At 46.4% G+C, this 25774-nt stretch overlaps 1 protein-coding gene across 2 annotated transcripts in view; it reads left to right on the plus strand.

Annotated features, from left to right (window-relative positions):
* LOC142814539 (ubiquitin carboxyl-terminal hydrolase 2-like) overlaps positions 1 to 25774 on the plus strand; it is a 280351-nt gene that overhangs the window by 233469 nt on the left and 21108 nt on the right. For both annotated transcript variants that reach the window (XM_075893391.1, XM_075893390.1), the window contains exons 4-8: positions 15379 to 15468; positions 18293 to 18419; positions 20040 to 20154; positions 21567 to 21680; positions 22756 to 22820. In XM_075893391.1, the coding sequence (XP_075749506.1) occupies positions 15379 to 15468; positions 18293 to 18419; positions 20040 to 20154; positions 21567 to 21680; positions 22756 to 22820 (511 nt within the window). The remainder of the gene's footprint in view (positions 1 to 15378; positions 15469 to 18292; positions 18420 to 20039; positions 20155 to 21566; positions 21681 to 22755; positions 22821 to 25774) is intronic.

Consider the following 25774-nt stretch of genomic DNA (forward strand, 5'->3'; position numbering starts at 1 on the left):
CGCTGCTTCAAATAGTGTTCACCTAGTACGAAAGCCAGGCACGCAGGGCGAAACGTCTTTTGTTTTGCATATTGTACGTGAATGCCATTCCGCTCAAGTAAGAAGCATTAGTACGCCATTTATTTTTTTCCCGTGTGACTTGTTTTTCTTTTCTTTTTTCGAAATGTAGAATCCGAAAGAGCAACCCTCTGGCATGCAGACCTTGAGAATTCAAAGCATGCAGACCTTGAGAATCAAAATTCATGTTTAATATACGTTAGGCCCTCATTCTTCAAGGCCTCATTTGAGAGGGAGAGAAAAGAAGAGGAAATGCAGGGAGGTTAACGAGGAAAACTCCGGTTCGCCGCACTGTACCGGGAAAGGAGAAAGGGGATGCGAAACAATGAAAGAGACGAAGAGTGTCCGTAAATAGACTCTTCGAAGTCATGCCGGTATCACTGTGTAAAAGCAACTCAAGAACGTATAGTCACTGAGTTGAGACCACTTTCCATATGTAAGTAACCGCAGCAACGCCCTCATTTAGCTGCTCGCGTTGACGTCCGGGTAGATATTACTTGACACCACAGAAGTATATGCGGGCCTATAGACTCGGCGTGTATGTGTTTCAGTAGACTTGCCCCGTTCTTGTGTTTGCATCTTTTTTCCCCTGGCTCCAACGAAGAGGCTGATTATAAGGGCTCGCCTTTGGCTTATCACGAAGTTACCCCTCGTCTTTGTTAAATAGGCTTTCCTTCAAACTGTTTAAACAAACGTTGCCCGAAAGCACCATTCCCACGCTGTAGGGCACCAACTGCTCCCTTGGTAATCACACTCGTACAGAAGATAATTCAATTACTCTGTTGCGTATAACTATGGATCGTTCGGTGTGATGCCTGACCATTAGGAGCTGGCTCACCGCATCGCGTGTAATACGGCGTGCGTGCGGTATAGCGTATGTTACGAAAGGAACCGCGATTTTCATTACACTAATGCAGCCGCTGCTTCTGTTCTGGACGCACAGGCACACACGACTCAATCCGCGGTGTGCTTATCTATCTGGAAGGCACAGCGCAGGACCTCGCCCCTCGCATACCACCGGCCGCGGGTATACGCCAGTCGTGCATGCGCTGTCTGCTGGGCGCCGTGGGAAGCATAAGCGGATCGAACACCGATGCCGGGGTATACCTTTTATAGTCGCGGCTCGTGTACTACTTGGTTCGCGGAACACGTTCGCCTGTTCCCCGGCGCTGGCTGCAGCGTCCCAGGGAATGGAACCTATACAGGGTTCCTTTTCGCTTATGTCTTCCCTTTTTCTGACGCTTTCTGTGCTCTCTCTTTTCCCCCGTGTAACCGACAATAGTGGAACGACATTATTTGTCTTCAAACGACACTTTCATTTTTTCTTACCCGTTCCGGCTTGAAGAATTGAAATTGTTTGTCTTGCTGGTGGTTGTGAAGTATTGTGTGGCCGTTAGTGGAGGAACAAATGGCTTTCACGTGTACAGCTGGAAAAAAAAATTAAATAAATGCCTCACGACATTGATTGGGAGGGAAGATGACGTAAGACGATAACAATTGTAAGTAAGCAGTGCGGTTGTCAAGGATGGTAAATGATGTGACTGCATGGCTAATGACAAAGTGGAGAGAGAAAGAGGTCGAGAAGCGCACTCCATGCGATAAAGTATTTAGCTGCGTAATTTTGCCAGCGTTGAATATGTTGCATTTTTGGGTGATTGAAACACACAAGCATGCGCATACACACACACAGACAGACACACATGAAAGGTAAAGAAAGTGAGATAACAGTGCCCTACGCTGTCGATCATCATCGTACAATTGAAGTAAACGTCATAAATTAGGCACGACGGTAATAAACTTATCCGGAGAAATACAACTATATATGTGAATGTAAACATTCTGCAGAAGTCTGTCTGGTTGGGTATGAAACTGGGAGATGATTTAGACTCCAACCAAAAGTTTTGAACACCCCGCTGCCGCAGTCACACTTGAGGAAGGAACCAAGTCGGTTTTGAAACGTCGGGTTTCTTCAATGCTTTTAATTGGAGTCTAAATCATCTCCCAACTATATATGTAGCGGGCCTCGAATACGTACAGCTGGACAGCATGCGAGCAGTTGCTGCCCGTGCACCGCCAACGCTTTTTGACAGCACTGACGCACTGAAACACAAAAATTTAGGCTCAGGTGATTCCCGTCAGTTGATTTAGCGTCTACACCTAATTGTTGTCATATCAGCATAATTTCGGTTCAAACGCTCACATCAGAACAAACATTATCTTTAGCGCCCAGATTCGCAGCGCGGTTATCCCGAGATATTGCTCATATAACAGGCCTTATGCTAAGAACGAAGAAGAAAAAAAGCGGTGTCGCGTTTGAAGAATTTCATATAACGATTACACCTCAGATATTCAACAAATTCTATTATTTCTCTTCTTTCCTTTTTTTTCACATTGTGCCAAATTAATTCAAAGTAATCCTATTTGTTAATTTTTCACATTGTGTCAACAAAGTAGTCCTATTTCCCTATTCCGGATAACGTTAAAGTATTGACTTGCATTAACCGCCACCTTTGTGGCCGATCCCCCTTAGATCTCTCTCTCTCTCTCTCTCACACACACACACACACACACACACACACACACACACACACACACACACACACACACACACACACACACACACACACACACACACACACGATCAAGCAAGCAAGCAAACTCTGAGTACAAAACTCGCGCCCTTATTGCGGCGGTTCTGTTAATATGAGGAGCACAGAGAGTATACTAGTGCCAGGTACTCCCAATCTACCTGTGTACGCATGCGCTCTTGCGTTCCTTGGCATTCTCCACGTGGGCTAGCTGAAAGTACAAAGGAACGAAAGAGTGTGCGTGTACGCGGAAGGCTCCCCTGCACTAAATGACTTAAACAGACCACCTGACGAGTGCGAATAAGCAGGACAAGAAGGGGCTCACGCTAGCTTGCAAGGTCGTGTCGTTCTAATGTCATTACTGTATAGCGTATATATATAATCTTACGAAAATAGAGTAAAAAAAAGTTCTGTCATAGCCTTTTGAAGAAAAAATTCGAAAATCTTGCACGAAATTTTGCATTAGTGGGGAATGGCCGCTAGACTGCGCATTGTAATATTTCGATGATAACTACAGGAATGCTTATTAATATTTAATAAATACATAAGTTACCCTGTGGACACTTCTTGTTCTTTTTCGTGATGAGTTTCAGTGGCAGGTGTATAACTTGGGTACAGTATATTTTTCAGTGATTTGTAGTTTTGGACGGCAATATCGTTATTTGTGGATGCCCTTTGGCCCCCTGTCTGGTTTTCACAGCGCTTCATCCTTGGTAATTTTCCTCGCGGGAATCGCTATCAACGATTGCACTCGTCTGGGCTTTTCCGTGGGCCTCCTCGTTGAATTCCCTCGATTCTGATTTTCTCGATAAATTATCTCTCTCTTTGTGAAGCAGCTGCTTCTCGCCAGTTGTTTCAAGTTGGAATTTTTTTCACGCCTACTTTTCGTGTTATCAGGAAATATCGTCAAAAAAATCCCAAAGCGTCTCGTTAGTTCTGCACTCTTGGCATTAAATGTTATTTTCGGCCGTGCACCCTGTTCACCTCTAACTAGAATTTCTCGCTTTCACAGCGAACAAGATAGCTCTAACCTGTAGAGTGCCTTGCGCACCAATTATAATTAGACACATGTATCACCAAAACGAATGTCGCGATTTCGCGGAATCCAAGCGTATACGAGTGAACTATAGACCTTTGTGGAACCTCTTTAGTATATATGCGTACACGTGTAATCGATACACTGATGCGAGTCACGAACGCATACTTGTGCATTAATAGTGGCGTTCATCCGTCTTAAAAGAAGTTAACGCTGCGATAGGTGTGCGATATGATTCCCGGGTGTCAAGGTCTCGCCTTGTTAATTCAAAGTAGCTATATATAGTTCCTTTCATGGTATACTATATACAAAAATGAGCCTTGGTTATGGAGCCTGTACATGTTGACCCGCGATGAAGGACGTCTGTGTACGGACCCATTGTTACTTTCAGATATACGTGTCTGTTCGTGACTAATTTATTTTAACGTAGTGATCACAAGATAAACCGCAATACGAGAGAACGGCTCGTTAAAACCATGTGTTGAAACCTACGCATTTAGAAGCGTTCCCGGACGCGCAGTGAAGGACAATATACGATCCATTGAGGATTGCTGTCCGCCACTTTCATACTGACCGATTTGGAATGTTTTGGGCTGGTATTGAGGCTTTACTGCCTAATGTTCTAGTAACAGTGCAAACTTTCGTATGTGTATATATGAGGGCAATGTATGAAATGAGTGAAACCTTCGCAAAAAACACGGCGCAGTTTACATAAGGGGAGGATTGCAGTATTTTCACACCATATGCCCTCCGTACGATGTGCGAGTATCATCATTATGTCATCGCTTAAGACCGAAGGAGGAAACGACGTAGTGTGACCCAGACTGCGACTGGTATACAAAACACTGGATCGGTGGAGTGGTTCTTTCTGGCCAGTGGTTGGAACGTGCACAAAACAATGGAAGGTGCTGTAAGCGGTCCGACATTGATGCACTCTGACTGGACGTATGCTACCGCTGAATGCGGCCGCCGCCTCGTCTTTTTTCAGCATTGATCGGTGCTCCTTGTTGCGATGGCCAAGCGCTGTTGCTTCACTGAGTTCGTAGGCAAGAGGGCGGACATCGCATTGCGTAAGTTTATAAAGGCTGGCTTTACAATAAATACTTGCGAGTTTGCTCTGCCGAAAACTTTCAGCGATCAAGCTCCTACGACGACGACAGGACTTACGTCACTTCGTTGAATATGTGCCGAAGAATACCAAATTCATGCAGAGCGGGACAGCTGTCCAAGTGTATAGTTGCCAATGCTCTATATGATCTTCAACATTGCCTATACAGGCAGAGGACTACATCTGGACTACATCATATGTTGCATTCTTGGCCAATCCCCCTGAGTGGGTGTGAGCCACGTTAGAGGCATCATTGTCATCATTATCAGACGGGCGATGCCGCTGTCGATGGGCGACGACGAAGCCGGCTTGTGTGCCGAGCTGGAGCGGCGGCCGGGCACAGAGTGGAAGACGTTCACCGGTGGAGAGTGGCAGCGGGAGGAGCCCCATGCGACGCCGCCGTCGTCGTCCGCCGCGGGGCGCCCGTCATCCCGATGCCTAGCGGTGCAAGCGCCGCATGCTGCGACGTCCCCAGGATCGCGCACACCAGGACACAGCCCGTCTGCTGCAGGAGGGCTGGCTGCACGGCGCCACGCAGTAAGGCTCGTCTCGCTGTCTCGTCTTTTCGCGCGTTTGGGCGCGCTGTATAATACGCACTCGTGGCACGCTGTCTTCTCTCTGCACTGAGGCACAGCCGACATGTCGACATCGTTAGGACATGCACCTTGCGCTATAGCTGTTTCTATAGAATCCGCAGTTGTCTGCCCCGGTCGCGTCTCACGCCATCTTCTCGCCCTGTGTGGAGATTGAAGCTTGACGCAGTAAAACCCGGGGGCTTGCTATGTTCGTGTGATACTCATAACTCGCCGTTCTTTTTGTGGCGTCATAACGCATTCGGTTGCCAGACGTTGAGGGAGGCCGCGTGCCGCGAGAGAGGCGGTGGATTCGTGCCCTGCCTGAAAGCAGTGTGACTGGCGCAGGAGCGAACCCGAAGCAAGCGCCGCGAGAACACCACCCTAGCCCGAAAAACAAGCCGCTGTGTCAACTCGCCGCGCCAGGGGCAGGCGTTGTGACGCACGTGCACCGCCAACAGCGGCCACACCGCCAGCAGCCTCAGCTGCCTCCGCCGCATCGCTCGCAGCACCAGTCCCAGCAGCTGCGCAAGCAGTCGCGGCTGTCCAGCGTCTCCCAAGGCGGCGCCACCGAGTCTCGCGGAGCTCCCTCGGTGCACCGTTCGGGCTCCTATGGCGCTCGCGGCGGCAGCAAGCAGGGTTCATCTTCTAGCGATGGAGACATGTGGAGTTGGCTCGTGCGACTGTTCCGGGTGGACGTTTTGAAAAAGTCCCACTTGCGCCATTGGCTCAAAACGGGCTCCTGGAAAGATGTTAGTAGCACCGCCTCCCAGATGTACGAGTGCATGCATGTATAACGACTTCTGCTACAGCGCGATAAGCAGTCCGTGCAGCCATCCGTGCATCTGCCGATTTTTCTTGTATACGCTTGCCCACTGGGGCCTGCTGTTGATGATGATATGTGGGGTTTAACGTCCCAAAACCACCACCTGACTATGAGAGACGCCGCAGTAAGGGGCTCCGGAAATTTTGACCACCTGGGTTCTTTAACGTGCACCCAAACCTGAGCACACTCTCCTACAGCTTTTTCGCTTCCATCGAAAATGCAGCCGCCGCATCCGGGATTCGATCCCGCGACCTGCGGGTCAGCAGCCGAGTATACCTTAGCCACTAGACCACAGCGGTGGGGCAGGGTAGGAGGGGGGGGGGGTGGCCTGCTGTAGAGCAGATTAGGTAACCTTAAATACGTACCTGTGAAGAGCTCACGAAGTCGAGCTGCACTTCCCGATCAACACCATCTCTAAGGTCAGCGATGTTATATCGACGTCGCCCCGCCGTTGTGGTCTTGTGGCTAAGGCACTCGGCTGCTGACCCGCAGGTCGCGGGATCTAATCCCGGCTGCGGCGGCTGCATTTTCGATGGAGGCGAAAATACTGTAGGCTCGTGGGCTCAGATTTGGGCGCACGTTATGAAGAACCCCAAGTGATCGAAATTTCCGGAGCCCTCCACTACGGCGTCTCTCATAATCACATGGTGGTTTTGGGACGTTAAACCCCACATATAAATCATGTTATATCGACGTCGCTGGCAGCTCGCCACATCGTGTGCTGTTTAGGGTCGCCAACTTTACACCCAGCCTGTGAAGCTATTATAGTCTCAGCAAATTTATTTTCACTTTTGTTCGAGCGTGGAACCTTAATTAATGAGGTGGCGATCACGGCTGTAAGTGCACTCTCAGAGTAATGGTCGCTGGCTGAACTGGAATCTTTCTTATTTTTATACCTCTTTTTACGGTAGTGGCTTGACGGGACCGTTTTAGACTGCCATGTTCAGCGTCACCGCGTAGTTCTCTTATCTACGAAGTATTCAGAGCTTGGGATCTTTATCACCAAACCGACACGTGACCCATAGCGCTGTGTTGTTTCACTCTTGTAAGAGAGAACATTCGTCTCAATGGGCTTTTTCTTCTTTCTGTCATTCATGAGTACAGAAAAAGTTCATGCTACCGCTATCCTTTGTGTTTTGAAAAGTCGCTTCTCAGCAGGCTTCCAGCAAGAAGTCCTGAAAAAAATTATGATTACGACCAAAGAGCTTTCTGATATTATCGCTTACTATACCGTATACGTTGTTTATATTGTAGACGAGTGTAGGCTATAATGGGATGCATCGTTCAGTGGTTCTGCATAAAGACATTGTTGCTCAAAGACGAATTGCGTTTCGTGTGAGATAACTATATGTATAGTGCGGACATTGTGCTTCCGTTCGTGTGCTTGAAGTGGCGTGAGCGCGCGTGATCGTCACATGTCGATCGACATCGCGAGTGACAACCGACTAACAGTCGTGACTTCTAGTAACATTGACCTTTGTATACATACAATGACAGCGCGAAGCACTTCTCGCCTTTGCCTTTCTTTTTTTCTCCTCGCACAATGGCTCGACTCTCGTATATACACGGATGTCGCGAGAGATCTTTTCTCACGCAGGCGCAAACATGAACGTTCTAAATGCGCCCATTGTTTCGTTGAATGTGAATTAGCCTCGCCGACGGCAGCACATTCTTCGGATTCGGTCTCTCGTCGACATTTTGCAGGATGAGCGCCATCTTACATTTATTTATTTTTTTCGACCCCGCTCTTCGCCTCCCTTTCGCTCGCTGCGCCCGGTGAAGACTCGTAAATTAACGTTGACGTAAATGGTCAACGTTGACGTAAAAGACTCCCGTTTCTCGACGCAGACTCTCAACGCGTCTTCGTTGCGAAGAAACATGATCGATGACGCTGAAAAGAAACGCCGCAACTTTCCTAAAAATATACGCATGCTTAATTGGATAAAGGCCAAGCGTCTAGGAAGAACGACGAAGGAGGAAATGTAGGCGGTTTAATTATGGGCGTACCTGGTTGGCTAAGCCACACTTGGACGGAAGGGTGAAGAAGATATGTAAGATAAAACGAAAGATAACGCTAATGATTGTGTGGAGGAATGCAAACAGGGCAGGTGTGCCTCGTGGTGACAAAGACTTGGAACTGACTGACAGTGCTTGGCGAATGCCTCGACTTGGAGCCGGTATTAGTTATCTTGTCATGGCTTAAGAAGTCCGTGTGCACAAACTTCGCCACACCGTTCAGTCGTTTTTCGTTCGTTTACCCACATTTAATCTGTAGTCTGCAATGAAGCGCGCAAGGCCAACAAAGCAGGACCGCGTGGTTCCAGCATTGCGTTCGCTGTCCTCCAGGTGACGCGCCTGTGACGTGGCTCCGACGCTTTTGATCCGAGTTCCTCGAGGTTTGGGGGTTGCGATCCGTGGCGTTGGCGAGACACGCTGGCTCCACATCCGACGTTGACCTACAGGCTTCAGGAGTTCTTGCTGAGGGCTTGGCGGACAGTGGTCGGGACGTCGGCGCACGCCACGCCGCAGCGAATGCGTCCCGCGCGCCGCCCTGGCGGCGTTCGTCGTCAGCCCTCCGGGTCGAAAGTGCGTGTCCTCCCCTTTAGAGGACTTTATATAGCACGAGACGCGGAGCTACTTTGTGCTTCGCAGCGGATCTAGGAAACGCACATATACATGAAGTTCGACATTAGTGACGCGTTGCGGACTGCAGTGTTACCGATGCGCCTACCGACTGCGCCTGATTTGATAAGGCGCACATCTAATCACGCATCACTGGTGACAGCGCACGCGCAAATTTGGGCTGCCTTAAACCGCGCCTTAAACCACGCGTTCTTGGTAGTGCGGGGCTCCCCATTAAAAAAAGGCCGGGGGGTCGACGGCTTGCCGCAGCGCTCCCCCTCCTTCGCGTCTCCGTTTCAGGTGATTAGGAAGAGAGCACGCCCCCCCCCACCCCCCTCTCCCCTCCCATGCGCTCGCCTAAGGCAGACATCGTTTATGTAGTCGGTCCGGAATGCGCCGCTCCAGCGCTTGTTGTAGGCTAGTTGTTGATCTCTGTACCGTAGTAAAAAAAAAAAAAAAAAGTAAAGGCTAGATTCAGTTTTGGCTAACCACAAACAAGCGGCACCCATTTGGCGCTAAATGTCGACTTTGTTACGGGCCCTGAAGTTATTGAAGTGAATGGTATAGCTTAGCACTTCAAGTGTCGCGTTGTAAAGCTTAAGGGCATAGCCATGACGATAGTTATAGTGCGAGAGCAAAACGACGACAAAGAGACAAGAAGGACACGAGTCGTTCGGTTCTCGTGCTATAACTACCGTCGTGTCATACCAACTAGCCCAAGCTGCCACACTTCTAAGGGCATAGCTTTCATTTCCCAACACGGTGAGCCAATTTCGATAGGGGAGAAATGCAATCACACCCGGGCATACATAGATTAACGAGTTCGTTTAGGAATTCCAGCTACATGGTGAAAATAAATCCGGAGACCCCACTTTATCTCTGTCTCTGTGTGCATGCGTGCTTTTTATTGAATATGGCGCGCCTGTATACTGGCAGCATTCTTTTGCTGCAAACTGTATGAACGGGCTGAACGAATGACTGTGATAGCGATCTTACTGTTGTTATCGCATTCTTCTCGCCCGTTATTTGATCTCAATGCCGATAAAAGAGTGTACGAAAAGAAACAAAAAAAAATTAATTGGGAGATGGATTAGTTTTCGTCTTCGGGGAGGGGGGGGGGGTAGTTCAGCCGAACCGTAAGAAAGTGTTTAAACGTTATGCAGATAGGTCTTGGTGGCGTATATCGGCCATGGCTCACGTTTTTGGGAATGCAGATCGAATCGTCGTGTTTTACATGTAGTTTAAAAAAAAAAAAACAAGCAGTGGTTTTATTTTAGGGCAATGTAGCAATGTATTTTGGGGCGTAGCCGACGTTCCAAGTGCTACCAGAAAATAAATATTACGACTCGGCTGCTGACCCGCAGGTCGCGGGAGCAAATCCCGGCTGTGGCGGCTGCATTGCCGATGGAGGCGGAAATGTTGTAGGCCCGTGTACTCAGATTTGGGTGCACGTTAAAGAACCCCAGGTGGTCGAAATTTCCGGAGCCCTCCACTACGGCGTCTCTCATAATCATATAGTGGTTTTGGGACGTTAAACACCACAAATCAATCAATCAATCAATCAAAATAAATATTACGAAATGCGTTACTTGCTGTGTTCAAAGAAAAGGAACGTCGTACTGTCCTACACGAGTGGCCTAAATACGCACATGTACTTAGGTTTAAATGCACGTAAAAAAAAAAAACGCTGTGGTAAAAATTTCCTAACCATGCATGGTCTCGTGTCTCTCGTAACCGTATCGCGGTTTTAAGACGCAAAACTGTTATTATTTAGCCTGTATAGAGTAATGTCGAAAAGTTGCCGCCGTCGAAAGTAACGCCCTGCCCACAGTTCGCGTCAACGCACGTTATATTTTTATTTCTCGGACCATTTTGATATCTTCACGCGGAGCTTCTGTGTATCACGGCACTGGTGCAACCACTCGCGAGATAAGGAGCGGTCAAGTTCAGCTGGGTCGTTACCTCGACAGCTTCGGGCGTATACATGGAGAGGCTATTATCTTTCAGCCTGACGGATGTTATCTCTGCACTGTATACATAGCGTATATACGAAGAACCCTTGATGGAACCGTGGTCCGGCGTCCGCCAGTTTTGATAAGAGGAAGCCTGCGTCGATAAAAACGGTGCATCTGCAATCGCGGCCACCATGTGCAGCTAGCCTCTTTCTGTGACGTGGTGGGGTCATCTTTAATTGCTTTTTGCGCACTGAGCAGGATGCATATACGATTCTGATAACATATTTTATGAAATGCACACAGACATGTGCGCTCTTGGCTGACGCTTCCTAGAGCGGCCGTCTATTCTGTAAGAATTAATATGTGTAGTCCGGGAAGTCAGTAATTGCCAGCATATCCCAGTCATATTCTGCTTGTGGCTGAACTTGCCTTAACCGAGTATAACGCTTCAAGACGTCACTTGCAGTGGCACTTTTGCCTTGTGAGGCTCAAATCAGAAACTATAGCCGGACAGATCGCAGTGAGTGGCTATATTGGCGCGAGACTATTTCTGGCCCCTTAATACAATTAAAGGCAGCGGATTTTTAATTGTCTAAGCTAATAATTGAAGAAGATACTTGAGCTGATTTTCATTCTGGGCGCGTTTTTGCCACGTGTACAAAAATTTTTATATGCGGAAACATACATTGCGCATCAAAAGTTGAGACCGCCGCATCTGAGTCATGTTTAAGTCATCGTGAGTTGGCGATTGTGTCAGGCATAACTGTGCATGTTGTTAGCGCGTTTTTGAAACTGGCCTGAATTTAATTTCGAGGCTCCCTGCCGAAACGCGCAACAACGGCAATATGAAGTTTTGTGTGTTTCGTGGTCTCTAAGCTTTTGGTGCTGTCTGCATAGGCTACCCATGCTAGTGTTCACAGTCGCAGCCAGAATTTTCTTGGGAGGGGCAGGAGGCTAAATCATGCGTTGTGTATATACTTTAGTGCGTGCGTTTGTTGTGTGCGTATACATGCGTTCACAAATGAATTTTTTTTTCATTGTTCTACATTAATGTGTCTTGGCCTTGCTACTATTCATTCGATAACGGATGTCTTTATCGCGTCGTATGAATGTGCTTGAAGCGAGAGAAAAGGCATTGTTATGGGACATTGCTGTCATCAGTTCCGAGATCTCTCCTGAGCGTTAACCTTCTTCAGCATTTAATACCGGATTTCGAACTGCGGCGTTTTCCGGTTTGAACCGAAAGAAAAAAAAGAGAAAGAAAACGCTTGCGTGTACATCCTCATGGCAGGTGCGCTAAAAAGCTTGGATGTACTGATATCTTTTTGTTCTTGTTTTTCTTTTGGCTCACGAACCACCAACCGTACTAGAAGAGGCTGTCCGGAAGTTTCGCTTGCGTTTCCGGTTGGTCACATCTCGTCGAAAGCCCTCGCTCGTCACGATCATTAATGGAGCACACAAACATGCTCTGTGTTGTCTGCGTTTCCGCGCCCCGCCAAATCGGCCCACCTACGCGTTCCACACGTGGCGGAAGCGCGTTCTTGTACTTTTTAAGCGGCAATATTTTTTGCGTTATTTCGAAATAACTGTAAGATAGGAAACAGCTACACACACAGCGGGGCTCGAAGTTCGAGCACTCACCTTTGCGAGTGATTGTGTGTGTGTGTGAGTGTGTGCGTGTGAGTGTGTGCGTGCGTGTGTGTGTGAGAGAGAGAGAGAGAAAGATGGCACCTTCAACACACGTGTCCTTCTTCATTGTCGGACTCCGTTGACAATTTCGGGTGTCATGGCGGAAATGCCTCGCTTTTCTTTCGTCGCGTCTGAAATTCTTGTTTAGACGTAGTTGGGGACGTCTCGCCTTTAAGTGGCGGTGCCTCCCGCACCTATAGCGTGTTACTATCTCTAATCAAACGGTTATAGCGTCGAAGCTTCATCTGGATTTCGGGCTGATAACGTATACAGCGCAAATCAGACTTGACTGATGGATATGTGGGGTCAACGTTCCAAAACCACCCTATGATTATGAGAGACGCCGTAGTGGAGGGCTCCGGAAGTTTGAACCACCTGGGGTTGTTTAACGTGCACCGATACCTGAGCCCACTCTCCTACAGCATTTCCACTTCCATCAAAAATGCAGCCGCCGCAGCCGGGATTCGATCCCGCGACCTGCGGGTCAGCAGCCGAGTACCTTAGCCACTAGACCACCGCGGCGGGGCGTCAAGAAATCGAGATGAGCACTAGCTGAAAGGAAGGAGGTAGTTACGCGAAAAGTGGGGCGTGCAGTGCGAATTGGTTGCCACATCGTTGATCTATAGGTTCGGTCACCTCGCGTTGAAGGGGCATGACGCCCTCGTGTCGAAGCGATGCAAGTGAGGGCCGGCTGGCGGCGCGTCGTTCAGCGCCACCCGTGCGCCGCCAGCGCAGCTCCGTGTGTAGCGAGCGTGCGTCACTTGCCCGGCCGCTTTCTGCAAAGCCCTCCTCGCCACTCTATCTCCTTTCCTTCTATTTTTCTTTCTTTTTTTAAACGCGTGAACAAAGAAAGGAATTTGCCCCGCAGTGCGGCCGCCGCCGAGATTATTGGGTCCCTCCTCGCCCAATCCCGTCCGCTTCTCACGCCCCAAGCACGTGCGGCGGCTTTCATCGGCGTCTTCTTCTTGTGACAGTGATTCGGTGAAATACAGACCTGGCGAATTCGCGAATAGAAAGAAAATAGCGTAAGCTGAACAAGTCTGCGAAATTATGGCGCATGGCGTTAGGTACGCGCGACCTCGTTGCCTGTGCGATAACTGGTGCGGCCGCTAGTTAAAACCCGGAGATGGGAAGTTTCTACCTTCTCCTCGGAAATTTTAAGTATCTTGCATGTGTGCATATGCACGCACACAGGAAGATGCTGAAGTATGGTTTACCCCCCCCCCCCCCCCCCAAATATTATGGTTGGGTTGCATTGGCGGCGTTATATCATAATCGTTATAAGGGCAAGCTGGGGTTGAGGTTTAGGTTTTATAAAAATAAAAGCTCCAAACTGAGACAGGACACATTTTGCGCTGTTTTCTTCCTTGTTACGTCGTAAGCTGAAGTGCACCCGGTCGGGAACGGATTCCTCCTCTTTTTTCACGCAGGTGATCGTTACCGTTCTATCGTTCCCTTTGCACGCGTCTGTGACGGGAAAAGCAGCTGCCAGCGCGTGCTTTCGGTACAGCGCGCGCGCGCGGGCCCACAGGTGCTGACGTCATCGGTGCGAGAACTCCCGTCGCTACAGCCTTTTGCAGCCGCGCGGCGCTCCGGCCGAGCAGCGACGTGATTCTGTTTTGTGTTTTCATTCGCTGCCGCGTATGACGAGCAGTTTGTGCCTCCGACGGTGTGGCGGCGCATGGTCGAGCGATAAAGGGCGAATCCTTTGCGCGCCCTTGGATTGTGCGAGCCTTCTCCCGGCGTCAGTCGGCTTCTTGCGGTGCTGGCAGGCGGCGGCGGCGTTTGCTGCTCGGTGACGATCGTGCGCCGTGCCTTCGGCCCATCGCAGCCGACCGTGTCCCAGCTGAGAAGCGGTTCTGGCATCGTTGTCGCGGTCTCCACGCATGCCGCTACGCCCCGCAAGTAGCCGACGGCGGTGTTTTCGTCGGTTGTGTGCTCGACTGTAGTTGTGTCGCGCCAGTGCGTGTGCATACTCATCACCTCCCGACGAGCACCGTTGAAGACTCGGATCTAATCACCGACACGCACATTGGACGCGCCATGCAAATCAAGTGGGCTGTGTCTAAGAAGTTCTTCGTATGTGATGATTCGCCCCATTCTCCGCAAAGCTATAAGCGTGCAAATTCTCTTTGGAGCGGGAGTGTGATTTTCTTCGTAAGTGGATCACGGCCCCGATTGAATGCACGGTGGAATTTGCTCGGAAATAGCTTTTTTTTTTTCCTCTTTGATTCGGACGGAATTGGCCAATCGGTTCAATGTTCGTACTGTGCATGTGTGACATAGTTCGAAATTGATATTTTGGGAGTGTTACATCAATAATATCCTTCAATTGTCGTTGATTTCGTGTAGTGCATGTGCTGAAGGAAATTGCGGGCGTCATTGGCTTCTTTTCACGGTTCAAGAACGGGGGCGCAGTTCATGATTGGACGTTTGTGCTACAGGTTAACGACATACACATAATACAACATGCGTAAATTTGCTTACTACACCGCGCATGTTCTACCGGTGCACGAAACGTGTAGCTTCCTTTATGCGTAATTTCCGTGCCATTCGATGGTGAAGAATAACTTCACGTCGATCGGCATGTTTTATAGGTGTGCCATTACGATGTCGTGTTAGTAATCATTGTTGAAGTTGAGTTGAAGTGTTTAAAATAAGAAAATTGTTTTTCATGCAAGGTTATTTATAGTAACTCTAACATGCTCAGGTGAAAATGCAGAGTCACTTGTCTGTATGCAGCCAAAATTGCCTGCATTGGTTTAGACTGCTTTCGGTCATTTAAACCTGCAGAAATCTGCCAGCCGCATAGTTTGCTAGCAAGGCCGAGTACTTTTCAATGCATTCATGCCCTGTTTGTGTCGCGATGGCACGAAATACTGTGCACTCGTAATGCTTAGTTGTGTGCTCCTTTTCTCTCTACAGGAAAGCTCGAGTGGGATCAGTGTTGGGAGCTCGCGATCCAGAGATCACCTGGACAAGGCTCCACTGGGGCTGCGAAACCTCGGAAACACAGTGAGCAACATTTCATGGCATTATACCTGTCATCTTCGTAGTCATTAATTTGAGTACTGTTGAATTGGGGGCTTATTGGGAACCAAAAGGACGATACAATTACGGGGTCACCGTAGTTGATTATTTTTGACTTGACCATCTGGGGTTCTTCAGGTATTCCTCCTCCATTGAAACCCAGCCACAGTAGCTGCAGATTGAATCCGCTCCTTTGTGCTTCGTAGCTCGGCGCCTGGGCTGCCAAGCTACTACAGCAGGTTGTATTTAGTCATAATTGCATGCTTGACGTTAATACCAAATCTTTGAAAACCGTGGGACCATCAACTTCAGTAAGCAAATTTATTGTTTAATATATTTCCACTACTTCAGCCACGATTGAACATTGCAGTATAGTACCGCATTGTTGACACACTGGCTTTGAAAGCTGTAATAACTTGATCTAGCCATTGTTGATATAACATGAATCGTTCAAAACATGTGTCAATGTTTTCACCCATTTCATTTTGTGCTTTTACAAAAATATCTGGCATTGGAAGTTTCCATATGCAGCAAAATTCTTGCCACTGTCACGGCTGCTGTAATTCTGTGGTTCTGGATAGATGTACGTGTGAGGTTCTACATCCCAAAACCACCAAACACCGTAGTGGAGGGGCTCCAGAAATCTCGACCGCCTGGTGTTCTTTAACATGCACCCAAACCAGAGCACACAAATTTACAGCACTTTCGCCTCCATTGAAAATGCAGCTAACGCAGCCGGGATTCGATCCCGCGACCTGCGGGTCAGCAGCCGAGTACCTTAGCCATTTGACAAACGCAGCGGGGCAATTCAGTGGCTCTAAGGAATTCTTATTTTATTGGAGTGCATTCAACATTAGCTTCAGATTTCTCTCGACAAAGCTTTCCCAGGTGTAGACCGAATGTGGGCAGCTTGGGATAAGTACGCAAACAAAACAAGTCATTTAGTAGCAGCCGTGGTGCATTGTATAAGTCGGTCATCCCTGTTGTTTTAATATTGCTTACAAAACTAGAACATCAACAATGTTGATCAAGGTACACAATTATGTTGCAAATAACAATAAAACCTTTTGGAGCTGCTGTATTTTGGCTCGTAAATATCATGTCCATGTTCACTGCTTTCAGTGCAAATTGGTGCACAAATTGTGTATTACGCAGCGACTTCAGACAGTTGAATCAACCTTCATATATTGCTGACAAATGTAGCTAGTATTCATATAGGTGCACGATCCCATAATTGAACAACTTGTGTCCTCAGTGTAGCATGGCATCTTTCAAACTAAAATATAAATAACATGGTCAAATCAGTGCATTATTATGTTAGATCAAATTATGTAGCTAGAATGGTAAAGTTTCATAGTAGCACAGAACTTTTGCATTGTGAAAGAATTACGAGCAGAAGTCGGTGCTTTAACCAGATATATTTGTGCAAGGAGCTGTAATTGTGTACGACTTGCCATATTATGCACACTGGCTGCAGTTTCACTGAACTTCTGAAAAATTTTGTTAAGCAAAGCACTACTACCAATACTGCAAGCTTGATTTGGCTTTAACGTTATATTTACTTGTTAAAGGGCCAGTAAACAACCCCGAGGCCCAAAAATATTATAACGAGAAATATGGGTCCTCTTGCTTTGTGAACATTCTGCCGCAACGATTTTCTGAATATGTGCTATATTAAGAAAGTTGCAGGGGTTAGGACATCGGTTTCAGCTTGCTTCAAATTTTGGCGCGGCCTCACCACCCTTCTTCCTCACAGGGGGGTAGTCCATCGTCGTGACTGGTTTAGACCAATGGATGAGCTGTCTGCTATGTGAAGTCGCCAATCGGCAACCTTGTGTCACTGCGTGTGAGAGGAGGATTGGTCAGGCGTAGGAAAGGAACACAGGAATCGTTTTTTGCAGTGTAAGCTCTGCACGGCACGCAGCGCTGCAATTATCAGAAACCGTGATCACCGCAGTCTACCCTATGAATCGTCGAACTTCTTTGGGAGGTGTAAAAAGAAAGTCGGAGCCTGTTGACTGGCCCTTTAAAGCACACAGTCAGTAGGCTCTATTGGTGATCTCGATTATGCTGTGGGTGGTTTAAAGAACGTCTCGGGAGTGTCAGTGAATTTTTTTTAAATAAGTTTGTTGACGATTAGTGGCAATACCATAAATCGAATTGTCACACTACCCCTTGCCTCAACTCGTATCCAAAAGCGCACAGTAATGTTGGCATCCTGAACCCTTCATTTTGTTTAACCTCACTCTTCATATGGCGGTTATTCCTATGTAGTCATGCTTTAAAAAAAAAAAAAAAAACAGGCTTTCATTTAGAGACATTAAAGAAAAATTTACTTGAGCTTTATTGAAAGCTTACACTTATACAATTTAAAAAACTGAATTCTTACGTTGATAGCAGCCTCCTGACTAGTCTAAAAAAGAAGCTCAAGTGAAAGGCATGTGGTGATGCCACTGTGCAGTTGCCGAACCAGCTTGCCGTGTTAACTTTGATTTTAATGGCATCTGCCTGGTCCTATTTAAGCCCCTCTCGCTGAAAGTTACTGCCAGTGATTTTTTGTTAAAGTAAAGAAATACTAAATGTCGAAAGTATTGAGGTTGTTATTCCTCAGTAACTTATACCGATGAGAACCTTTATAAAGTCGTTATATCATGCTGCAGGCACTGGGATTTCATTGTGAAATTACAGTTAATTGAAGCTTATAATATTCCTCTTTTTTTACTTTCTTACACCTTGCCATGCCACTGTTGCTTCTTTAGCATTAGCAAAATAGCGTGGCTTTTGGGTAACGTTTCATTGTTTGTTGCAGTGCTTTATGAACTCGATAGTGCAATGCCTGGCTCACACCCGACCCCTGCTCGAGTATTGCCTGAAAGACGGCTACACCTCCGAGATCAACACCAGCACCTCTTCCATGAAGGGGGCACTCTTTGAAGGTGTGTAGGCGAGTTGCAATAACAATGCTGGCAGCAGATCTGGCATGTTCTTTTCAAGTAGTGCCAGCTCTCATTCTTCCTCATTTTATCTCGTCTTTTCAACTGTCAGCATGCAAGGGACTAAAGTTTTGCATGTGCTGTGTGTTGACAGCTAGCGATTATCTTCATTTTCTAGTAGACAAAAAGAAATGCGTTGTCTTCTTTTATCAAACAAATCTGTGACAAAATTCAAGCCTTGTGCCACAATAGAGAAGTACACTTGGCTTCAGTTGCTCTAGCATTCGTCACTTGAGACCTCGTTTTGATTGGATCTGGTATGGCTGAGAAAAAGAACATGATGCTTGCATAAAGTTTTAAGAACAGTGGTGCAAGAAAGTAGTGGAGAATCATCTTACTTGCACATAATTATTATGACTGGATCTTTCAGATCTGGGTTTGTTGTATAGGCTACGAGTTTCCCATTTAACAGCGCTCGTACAGTGGTTTATTTCTTTTTTGACACGTGTGGACAAAAGTGCATGAACTGAGATGGCTTTTGTTTTGTCAGACTTTCAGTGAATCGTGCACAGTTGCTTACAAATCACTGTGAGGCAAATGAACATTTGACTGTGCTTTGTGGTGCAGCTGCCAATGCTATGCATCAAAGCAAAACCTTGACCAGCGCAGCGAAATCTGGCCATGCGGCTTTGCATCACGCGTTTTCTCATGTCAACAGAAATGCTTAATGAAGTTGACAGTGCATTGCGTTGTGATTCAAGCAATGAAACCACCATCTGGTTGCATGCTACACACTAAATTGCAGCTGGCTGGCCACAACAACAGTACAGATGTAAAATGTCGCCCTACTGTTCCAGACGCAGGTGGGTCAAAATGAAGCAGCTCGCAATGCAAAGCTATGCTTCTGACAGTTTTTGTGCCTGTGTAGGTTTGTTGTTTTCAATGCTCGGCATTGGTGCTACCACAACACAGAGCAGGGCATTTACGATATTTTGTGGGCAATCGTACATGCAGTGCCGGTTCGATTCTTATCAGGTGCTATTTCATTATTTGTATGGCGATTTTTATCATGACATACGTATAAGAAAGCAGCTTATTCATATTTGTGAGACATACTGCATGTTTCACTTATTCTTACGTACTTTGCTTTCTCAACAGATTTTTCAATCATTCGATGAACCAATCAATCAACCTGTATTTATTTCTCCTTGAGAAAGATGGAGGTAACAGAAAAAAGCTCTAATACTGTGGCTTGACAAAGCTCCAGTCCACTTTTGCAAGACAGAGCTTTCTCTGCTTTTGGAAGTTATGTCAAACCAGTTCCTGTTGCACCTCATGACCGACTTATCGATTTCCGATAAACTTTAAAGATAGTTTTTGTAGCCAGACTATGACTAGCACAACTAGTGTAATGCGTTATTTTACATAGGTGGATTACTTTCATTTCTGATATTAGCATGCAGTAAATATTATATGCATGCAATCAATATTCAGAATAAATGTATATTTGTATTGTATGTGACCTTTAGTGAGATTAAATCTTTATGAAGGCATCTTACACTTGGACAATAGTTATTACTGCTTCAGATTTCACTGACTAAAGCGTCTTCCAACTTCTCACAGCCTTCGCAACACTGATGAAATCGATTTGGAGGAGCAGCAATGGTGAATATGCGATCAGCCCACAGGCGTTCCGCAGCCAAATACAAAAGTTTGCACCACGCTTCATGGGCTACAGGTAATGGAGTTTTCTTTCCTTATTCTTTAACTCCCTTGTGAGTTCACTTTCTCGTAACAGCCAAAAAAGATTGATGCTAAATTGAATACTGTGCCAGTAACTTTATAACCTTGCGCTGCTGGTTGCTGTAAACTATGATGTATTTCTTGAGAGCTACATGTGTGCACTAAAATAACAATGCATTAAACACTGGCTACTGCATTTTCTGCACAAATCCGCTGGCTTTGTTTCATCAAGCCAAGAACTTCTAGATTTGAAAAGGTAACATTGACAGGTGATGGCTTGTACTAGCATAGGACGTGTATGTTTAGCAGGTTTGCATTATTTCAGCAGTAGTTAGGCAAGCGCAGGATAACTTTGTGCTGCTACTATCTTTACAGGCCCATCTATTATCAGCTAGACTGTCCATTTTACAAGAACTCTCTGAGGGCCTAATTTATATACACAAAAGCAATTGAGTCTGCATGCATCAAGTTTTTGTTTGCCCTCGTCGTGTGAATAAGACAATGAAAATCAGGGGAGTCGAGAAGATGTCAGCTATTTGAAATTTCCCGAATAAGCGATGGGTACTTGCTTGGGTAGGCGTTGTTGCTCAGGATTATAGGGACTCGCGACTGGTGAGAGTAGTGCTTTTCCTCTGTCAGTGAAGTATTGTTTTGATGGATGTGTTGGTGCTTAACTAGTCAATTTTGCTTGCATTGGGTGTCCATGTGAAAAAAAGTGCTCAGCGGGGTAAGAAGATGCTGACTAGTGGCTATAGAAACGGAATGCTTTCACAGTCTTTAAACTGGACTGGGATTGTGACGTGCCAGTTTCCATATATACAGGAAGACGCCATCAGCCTTCGACATCTGCATCCCTTGCGCTTCGGCTGTAGTTCAGTCATTAAAAAGTGGCATCACGTATTGTGATGATTTAAAATTAACAAAAGCGTTAAAGTGGTAATCGGTTTTCCACAATGAGCCACATTTCCCAGATATCTGTGCGAGGCATTTGGTGGAAGCCATCGTTCTACCATTCGTAGGGGGTGATCATAGCATCCATTCATTTGTATGGTTACGTAAAACGAAATGAGACGTTTCTATTTACGAGTCTATTCACGCTGATCGATTAAGATAGATACAGCACGTACAATGGGCAGGCCAATCCTCTTCATCTTCTGTATGCTGAATGGCTGACCCTCGATGTGTTAGCTACGTAGCAAGATAAAAGAAAAGCGTACACTGAAGCCAGTTTACAGCACTCGCAATAGCCCCTGATGCTTCCCTCTGAGTAACCATTTGTGACCATTGCAATGTTTGCAAGATGTAATGTTGGCTTCGTTTGGGGATAGACACACTCTAGTTCTGAGCCACCCATCGTCCTAGTCTGGCCAGTGTGCGTGAAATGTCTGCTTGCTGTTTTGTTTGCAGTCAACAAGACTCTCAGGAGTTCCTTCACTACCTACTGCAAGGTCTCCACGAGGACATCAACCGAATCACCACGAGGCCGAGGCACCTCACCACCGAGATAGACGACAATCTCAGGTTGGTGGAAGGCTCTTGTACTGTTTTAATTGACTTTCATGCTGTTTCTGTGGGAGCCAGTATTATTCTGCATTTACCCCCGTATTCTAGAACGCTCCTTCACTCATCGCTCCACCTTCACTTGAGAAAGCCGATGGGAGCGCGATCTCTAGGCAGGGCAAGTCACTGCATATCAGTGATAATTTGCTGCTATTCTTGAGTAGCGCAGCGTCATTTTCAGCCAAGCAGTGGCGCAGTGCGCAACTCTGTCAAGTGAAGGGTGAAAGCCGAGTCGATGAGCGTTTGTGAATACGGGGGTTAGTGTGCTGCAGTGTGAGGTAACCTTAAAGGCAGAGGATCAGTGCACGAAAAGAGAGGTCTAATATATTGACTAGCAACAAAAGCTAAATTAAAGAGTTTAGCATGGGAACATGTATAAACATTCATAAAACACAAAGCACGAATGCATGCGGGAAATACATGCGACACTAGCTCCAAGTCTGAGTGAAATGAATGGCCTAGTTTGCAACACAGCCCGGATGACATTTGTAGCAAACTGGCCTTGCCGTACCTTGCATTCTCTGAGCAAGTTCAACTGTAAAACTTGTGTGAAATGTCTAATGAATGTACCTTGCGAGACTAGACAAGTGATAAGCTCTGAATTATACACAGTAGCGGGTATGTGACATCTTTGATGCCTGGGGGAGTACTGAGCTTCAGTTGTCTCACCTAACGTTCACTTAACCAGCTTACGTGCTGTATTGCCCTAGCTCTGAATCTTTCATCAGAAATTACGAATATGAAGTTTTGAAACGGTAATAAAATGATGACTTTTGGTTAGGGGTAATGTTCTCTTCATTTCATACTAACATAAATGGTGGGAGACTATATTTTCATAAAGCTACTTATCACAGTATTGCAAGGACCGTTGAACTGCTCATTCAAGTCGTTAGCCACATGACCTTTGAAAAGGAAAGGGCAATCAATTTGCATAACACACTTTAAAGCATGTTTTGATTGAGCATTGGTGTGTGTAGTAAATTCTTGCAAGATCTGTGACTCTGTTTTACTCTTATTGTTCTGACGTTACTTTTAGTGAGTCCCAGAAAGCAGCCGAGGCCTGGAAAAGATACCTGCGATATGATGACAGCAAGATTGTTGGTAAGTAACTTCTAGGTGTAATGGTGGGTGATGGCTAGTTACGAAACTTTGAAATGCCCTGTAATTTGCTTATAATTGGCTTCTTATAATTGCTTCGCAATACTATAATCTGGTGGCCTTTAAAGTAGTGGTTGAGTAAGTGATTCTTGAGAAGAGGACCTGATTTCTGTCTGCCTCTTGGGCGACACAGTGCAGAGCCTTGTAGGGAAGGGGGGGGGGGATAAAAAATAAAATAGTGGAAAGATATACACAAAGCAATAGGACAGGCAAGCGGCAGAAAAAGGAGATAGTAAAGTTGGGAGCAGGTCGAAGAAGTTCGAGAACGGGGCATCACGGGAAGAGAGCTGCATGCCGTCAAGAGGTTGTGGAAAGCGAACCAGTCGGCGAGAGCTGTGCTGGCATCGGAGATCGCGGACAGTACAATCGGTCAGCTTGAGATCCTCTGAGCAACTAGTAGTTTTTGGAACGATTCACGTAGCAAGTTCTTGCCCCTCCTCCTCCCTTCTGCAGTCTCCAACGCCTTTTAATATTTAAGCTATAACTAGATGAACCTCGATTATGCATTCCTCGGTTTCGCGACAACCCGCGTTTTATGACGAATCGGTTTGGTCCCGGCAAGACCCCTATAGAAATAATGTATTAAAACCTCGGTTATGCGACACAATTTTACTCCAAACCCTCATGGTATGACTGTAATACTTTGGAGGAAAAAAAAAATTACTTTTTTACTCTCATCTAATGTGACCAAATATTTGCATGTGCAAAATAAAAAACATTCATATTCTTAGGCTAAAGACAAGGAAAAAACTTGAGACATGTGCAGCACGCGTTTTTTGAATGGAAAATTTAATCTCTTGGCAGTTCATCTGCTTTGGTGATCCAGTTTTTCTCACTCCAACATAACTTCTGAATATGCATCAATCGCGTGCATATCCAGGCTCAATACATAGACAAGCTCAATCCACAAGGAGTGGTTTCAGCCTGTCGGAAAGCTCGACTTTGAGGTCCCAGGGGTGAGAGTGGGCTTCAGCCTTTTGGAGCAGCTCAAGGAGCAGGAATAATGCAGTTTTGGAGCAGCTTCGGAGATTGAAAGGGTGTGCCTCATAGCAACACAAGTCACTTTTGAGCATATTTCTGGGTTCGGACATCATTGATAGTTTAATGTGTGTTTTATTTATGGGAAGCACGAGGTGCTCATGGTTTTTAGTAAATAGCCGATATATATATATATATATATATATATATATATATATATATATATATATATATATATATATACACATATAATATATAATATAATATTTATATAATATAATATATATGTGTGTGTGTGTGTGTGTTTTTTACACTACAATAATGAGATCTAACTGACATTAATGCCAAGGAAAGTATAGGGGAAGATATTAGACCCAATTGTAACGTTATTATGAAGAAAGAAAAGTGGGTGAAAAGATAACTTGCCGTGGGCAGGAAGCAGACCTGCAGCCTTCGAATAACGCGTTCGATGCTCTACCACTGAGCTACCATGGCAGCCATCCCCCAACCGCTTTATTGGGTTTATGTGTGAATTTAAACGTAGGAGTGTCAGTCAGTGCCACCAGTAGCCATGGCGGCGAGTGTGGCACACTCTTATTGAGCCTATTTGGCGTCGCGTAACACGTGAAGTTATTACAAGTGGGCAGCTGACCAATACAGTCGCGGACCGATTCTTTGGACCTGGCGGGGACCGAAAAAAAGTCCGAAAAATTGAACAGTCCGGAAAATTTGTTTTTGTCAGAAATATGAACTTTATTGCATCAGGCAGGCTTAAAAAAGTCCATGATTCGCCGTGCCTCATACTACGCTTGGAAGCAATCTGGTTCACCCATATTTATACTAAGGTGACGTCGTCACCGTAAATGCTCGACAGAAGTGTCATTGCGGTGGCGATCTCTGCTGCCGACAGCTCTGGGCGATCGTCGTCATCATCTCAACCGCTCTCCGGCTGCGGCACAACCTGGCGAAGAATTTGTGAGCTCCGCGCATGAAATTGTCATCGTCCGCACGAGCGAAGTCTTTAAATAGAGAGTTTTAGAATAGCGTTTGCAGGCACTGCGGGTATAGCGGACGCATTATGAGTTCTAGAATAGCGTTTGCTCCCCCTAGGGAAAGGTCTTGGGACATTCGCCCCGACCGCGAACTCAAATGCATGGTAGCTACACACAACACTTTGCGGGCCTCGCGAGCCGCGATCGCCACATGCTATTTCAGATTTTCTGCGGGAAAGCCGCCAACGGCGACTCTGGTTACAACGCATGCGCAGTGGTAGCGACGACACCGCACGGTCTCGCGGTGCGCTATTCTAAACCTCCCTAATGTCATGACGATAGTTATAGCGCGAGAATGGAACGATGACAGAGAGACAAGAAGAAGGCGAAGGACACGAGTGCTAACTTTCAACTGAGTTTATTGCGTAGAGTGCGAAAATATATAGAGAAGACAGTAAACCATGTGACAAAAACCATGTGGCACAAGGAGCAATGCATGAGTAAGGGAAAAAACAAAAACACAGAAAAAGGCAAAGAAACGTTTATAAGGAAACGAAACAGAAAAGTAAAAGTAATATAACTACTTGCGCGCACCGAAACCTTCGAGGAACCTTAGTTCCTTCTCGGACAGAGACACGGAAGGCTTGCCAATGCATGACACCTATTCGCCTGCCATCTGTGCGGCCTCGACGATGACTCGGGTGCGCTCATCCCTGTGCTTGTAAAACATCACTGTGTCCTTGAAAAGGGGCACACAGTTGCACTCAGTGCAGTGCTTTTGTGCCTTTTTTGAATAGCATGCATCAATGTTTCACACCTGCTATAGTCTCTGCTTGAGACTGCAGTATCATAAATAAATAAATACATGTGTTGCATACGTGCTTAGTTATGCTAGCCAGTCTGTTGTCTGATTACTGTGCCTGTGTT

This window comes from Rhipicephalus microplus, chromosome 4, assembly GCF_043290135.1.
Source record: "Rhipicephalus microplus isolate Deutch F79 chromosome 4, USDA_Rmic, whole genome shotgun sequence".
In the NCBI taxonomy this organism is placed as follows: domain Eukaryota; kingdom Metazoa; phylum Arthropoda; class Arachnida; order Ixodida; family Ixodidae; genus Rhipicephalus; species Rhipicephalus microplus.